Source organism: Clupea harengus, chromosome 4, assembly GCF_900700415.2.
Source record: "Clupea harengus chromosome 4, Ch_v2.0.2, whole genome shotgun sequence".
Lineage (NCBI taxonomy): Eukaryota > Metazoa > Chordata > Actinopteri > Clupeiformes > Clupeidae > Clupea > Clupea harengus.
In genome coordinates, this window is record NC_045155.1 from 1,990,002 (window position 1) to 1,995,001 (window position 5,000).

Sequence of the window (5,000 nt, forward strand, 5' to 3'; positions counted from 1 at the left end):
GCATAAAGTGTGGCTGTTTGTGAACATGCATAACAGAGCAAGATGACAAATCAATGACACTACTGAGACTAAACGCTGAATCAGACACACTGACAGGGCATTTCCAGCAGCAGTTAAATCATGATGCCTTCATAGAGCAGAAAAGCACAAAAATGATTCCAGATAAATTATAAAACGCATTGTTTTGTTGTTGTTATACCCCTGTATATGACCATGTTTATGTCCCAACATTACAAAGGGGGATAAAGTGGCATTTTAAAGAACTACACAATTCAACAAACTTTGTATGCAAAACTTTAAACGTAAATTAACTGAAATCACCACAATCCTCAAATTTGTTTCCAAAAAATAAGTCTTGGGTTAAAATGACTTCCCTAAGCTATAAATATAACAAAACACAGTTATGCTCTTTAAACACCAAATGAATAAAACCAGTCCAGTCCGGGGGGGGGGGGGCTGCGCACTCACTGTCGTCCATCCAGTGGATGTGTGGAGGGATGATGCTGGCTGGAGGGTTGCAGCGCAGGACCACACTCTCTCCCTCCTCCACTTTGAACTGGACTTTCTTCTCTTTCTGCAGGGTGGGAGGATCTGAGAACAAAAAAATATTACAACAACAAAAAAGAGTGAGAGAGATAGAGATTTTAATTGACATTTTTGGGGTCAGTTGTTGTTCTTGTCAACATAATCAAAATGGCTATTTTCCCAAAAGAGAGGGTAAAAAAAAACAGATAAGAGATAAGAGACACAAATACTGACAAAGTGACAGTCAGTCATACCGATAACAGATCAACAGTGCAATGTAGCATAGCTGCAATAGCTCTGGCCCCTCTCTTGTGTAGATACAACTGAGACAGAGAATGGTTGAAGGTATTTACATTTACATTTACATTTAGTCATTTAGCAGACGCTTTTATCCAAAGCGACTTACATATGTGCGACTTGCAATGTATACACATTTCACATTTACACTGATGGCACACTGCACATCAGGAGCAATTAGGGGTTCAGTGTCTTGCTCAAGGACGCTTCGACAGGGAATCGAACTAGCAACCTTCTGATAACTAAACGACTGCTCTACCTCCTGTACCACTGTCGCCCGTGTTAGAAGTATTAGCATACTTCCACCAGTCGAGAGCTCGCCCAGGCACACCATCTGGTCCAGCAGGCCTGCACTGCACGTGTTGGCAGAGCAAAGGGCTCATACCACCACCTCATGTGCCCATGTGCAGATGAGTCTCAGGCACATCCGGTGGTGGTGGTGGTGGTCTTGTGATCTAGCAGACTCATGGCAGATAATGGCGAGAAACTGTTCTGGAGTCAGCCGCTCTCCAGGTGGTTCCAAGACCTTGTCATGTTACAGAAGGCAAAGCTCTCATCGCCGGCTGTCTTGCTATCCCCATATCCCCCACAGGAGTGCGAAGGAGCAGCAGAGCTTCTCAGCTAACGCAGTATTGCGGATGTACATTTACATTTACATTTAGTCATTTAGCAGACGCTTTTATCCAAAGCGACTTACAATGTATACACATTTTACACTGATGGCACACTGCACATCAGGAGCAATTAGGGGTTCAGTGCCTTGCTCAAGGACACTTCGACAGGGAATCGAACTAGCAACCTTCTGCTTACTAAACGACTTCTTTACCTCCTGTACCACTGTCGCCTATGTATGATGTAAGGTCAGGTGCTCTAGCATGTATGGTCTGTGATTGACCAGATGCCTTCGCTATGTTAGGTGGTCACAAACCTCAACATTTATTCAAGGCTGCTGATAGGGAACAATGTTTATACTGTCTTAATGTCCTAATAATGTTTGATTAATAAACATTGGTTGCACTTTAGGTGAACCAGGAACAATATTATCCTGAGCATCCATTTGAATTCTCTTTGTTTTTCTGACATCCTCCTGTCTCTTAAATGTTTATATGTATATAGTACACAAGCATCTTCATGTGTGTTCTCTGGCTTGCAGAAATGCATGTTGGGTGGGGTTGGGGTTGGGGTTGGGGGGCGCACTGAAGTCTAAAGTGATGAGTGCTGAGGTCAGTGTGAGAGCTGCGGGGGGGGGGGGGGGGGGGGGGGGTCTGTCTTTTCAAATCAGAATGCCCTTCAAGATGGTGGCAGGGATTCCCCCCGAGAGCCAGAGCAGCATGAGGTAAAGGAGTTGTGTCGTCCAGCGCTAGATGTGCAAAACAGGCTCCACTCTGTGCAAACAAATGAGTCCTGGACCTGTGAAAGACTCTCCTAAGGGCTACACCTTCGTTGACCTGAAGTATCGGTATGGCTGCACTAGTCAGCAAAAGGAGGAGAAGAGAAAAGAAAAGATGAAAAGAGAAGAGAAGAGAAGAGAAAGATAGATAGAGGGCTAAAACAATAACACTGATAAACGTCTATGATTTTATGTCTATAATACTAATGTGTCATTGCTGAAAACAGCAGAGAGCCCCTCAGATGTGGCTTAATGAGTGATTCAGAGGCACAGTCTGTGCATGCTGTTTTCCACATGCCGCGTGGCGCTGTGCACATGCGGTTAGCGGTTGCCAGCCTGCTGCCGTTCAGTACGTTCTGAGCTCCCTCCCCTCGGAGCGCTTATCCCACAGGAGTTCCTGTTGTCCTCTTGGAAAAATGCTAGCGTGACATCAACCCAGTTTCTGCGGTAACCGTTGTCAGGGAAACCAGGAGAGGTCGTATGGAGCATGGAAGATCTAGGTAGATAGATGTCTCTCATAATTGTTTTCTGAGCAGCCAGATGTTTGACTTCCATGAACAACATTGAAAATATATATCTGATGTGTTTTGTCAGCGAAAGCATTCCCCCTCTATTATAAAGTCATGTTTGGCAGCTGAATGGGAAATAAAACAAGCACTCAATTGTATTGAGGCCATGGCCATGACACCACACACTGTGCAGTTACCGCCTCGTAAAGTAGCCAGTATCTTCTTCATCGTAAAAAAAATCATTATTACATTGCTTGGTGCGCGAAAGGAACTGAATTATGATTGGAAATGAATAAACGCAATTCATTGCATTCTTCTACACCAGCCTTAACAACATTGTTAATTTCTCTACAGCATTCTCAATGCTCTGAACTCTTGCTGTATCACTGGTCATTGTTGCTTTCGCTTTTATTATTTTTTATAATTATTAACTAACAGGACTTAATAATAAGTATGATTTTTGAGCAATGCAACCTTTCATCTTGCACATGATGAAATGTTTACAATATGTAACACAATATTGTACTTGACACACTTTATGTATAATTATAATGTATAATTATCTATTTTTTTTTTTAAATCATTCCGATGAAAGACTTGCAAATAATCCTGAGAGAGAGAGTGAGAGAGAGAGAGAGAGAATAGAGAGAGAGAGAGAGAGAGAGAATAGAGAGAGAAACACCGTATCTCCACCAGATCTTGTGAAACCCTACAATGATTTTCTGCTCACACTTGACAGACTCAGTGGTGATCCGACTACGCCACTGAACAGCATGGAGTACTCAGAGCTGTCTGAGTTGTTGAGACAAGCAGCCGAACAATCAGTGCCAAGAGGACTGTGGACACGGTTCACTCACTCTCTGTAGTGATCTGGACCTCATTCGAGACGGCGGTGCCAAGCTCGTTAGAAGCGAAACACGTGTAGTTGCCACTGTACAGGCTGATGGGCTGGTCTTCTGCGGTGACCTGGAATGTTGCCGGTACCGGGCGTCACCTTGAGGTCAGGATCACTGGAGAGATCGAATTCACTGCCGTCTTTCTCCCATCGAAAACTGGAGCGGAAAAAAACAAGACAGGGTTAAAAAAAAAAAGAGGACAAAGACAAAACAGAAAAAGACAAAGAGACAGTTCATTTCTCATGTAAGGCTAATTACGCGACCGCATTACTGATCAACACGGCGTGAGATGTGGGTCTGTGTAAATGATGGCGGTTTTTTTTGTGGGTAATTAGCTTAAATGGCTGCCGCTCGCGAGCGGCTTATCAGGACAGTGCAAACAGAGCGGGGCGGCGCGCTCGGAGCGTGACTCGGAGCGTGTCTCGGAGCGTGTCTCGGAGCGTGTCTCGGAGCGTGTCTCGGGCCCAATTAGGGTGCAGGGAGCGGAGCAACGGCAGGAGCCTTACGTGGGCTCGGGATTCCCAGAAGCCTCGCAGGTGAGTGTGATGTCAGAGGAGGCAGTGATCGACTCTGGCTGGGCAGTGATCTCTGGCGGCTTCTTAACTGCAGGTGAAACACACACACACACACACACACACAGGGCGTAAAACACACACACACAGGGGGGGGTGAAACTCAGTCCAGTGTGTGCCCCTAACAGGATACCATGAGGACCGATAGAGTTTTCATTGCCTCTTCAAGTCTCCCCACACCCAGATGATAGCTAAGATGGCTGCCCTGTGAAGAAACGCTCTGTTTACTGCTGAGCGAGAGGGCAAGATGAATTACCCTGAGCAGTGATGCAGGCCCAGCTCTGGAGGAGAGAGGGAAAGAGTGAGAGGGAAAGAGAGAGAGAGAGAGAGAAAAAGAGAGAGAAAAGAGAGAGTGCACCACAAACACTTCAGCTTTCCTCCACTGATACATGTGACTCATGCCTAAGGCTCCACACTGGCCCAGTTGCCCTCCCCGAGTCACAAATGGTTGGGGGGGATGGAAATTAATTCCAACAGACACCCTCCAAGAGCCAAGATGGCCTCTATGTCATTACCAAACTCCCCAGTGGAGGGGCGGAAATGGAGAGCAAGGAGGTGAGAATGGGGAAACGATGTATTCTGATTACGGAGGACATGACGTGCGAGCCCGGAGAGATGTTACAGGAGAGTGGTTTCCCTGACGGAGGAGAGGACAGACATATGGGAGCGAGGAAGCAGATGAGAATGGGAGGAGGAGAGGTGGCGGAACCTTCTGGAACAGCTTCTGGAGACCCCATTTCATTCCCTCACCCAGCCAATAAACAACGGCTCATATCACTGTGCATAAAACACACACATGCCAGGAAATGAT

General features: G+C 45.9%; 1 protein-coding gene across 1 annotated transcript in view; it reads right to left on the reverse strand.

The window, feature by feature from the left end:
• Positions 1 to 5,000, reverse strand: part of l1cama (L1 cell adhesion molecule, paralog a) — a 51,229-nt gene that overhangs the window by 18,894 nt on the left and 27,335 nt on the right. Inside the window, 4 exon segments of the mRNA XM_031565736.2 lie at positions 469 to 591; positions 3,579 to 3,696; positions 3,698 to 3,773; positions 4,124 to 4,220. Of these exon segments, the coding sequence (XP_031421596.1) occupies positions 469 to 591; positions 3,579 to 3,696; positions 3,698 to 3,773; positions 4,124 to 4,220 (414 nt within the window).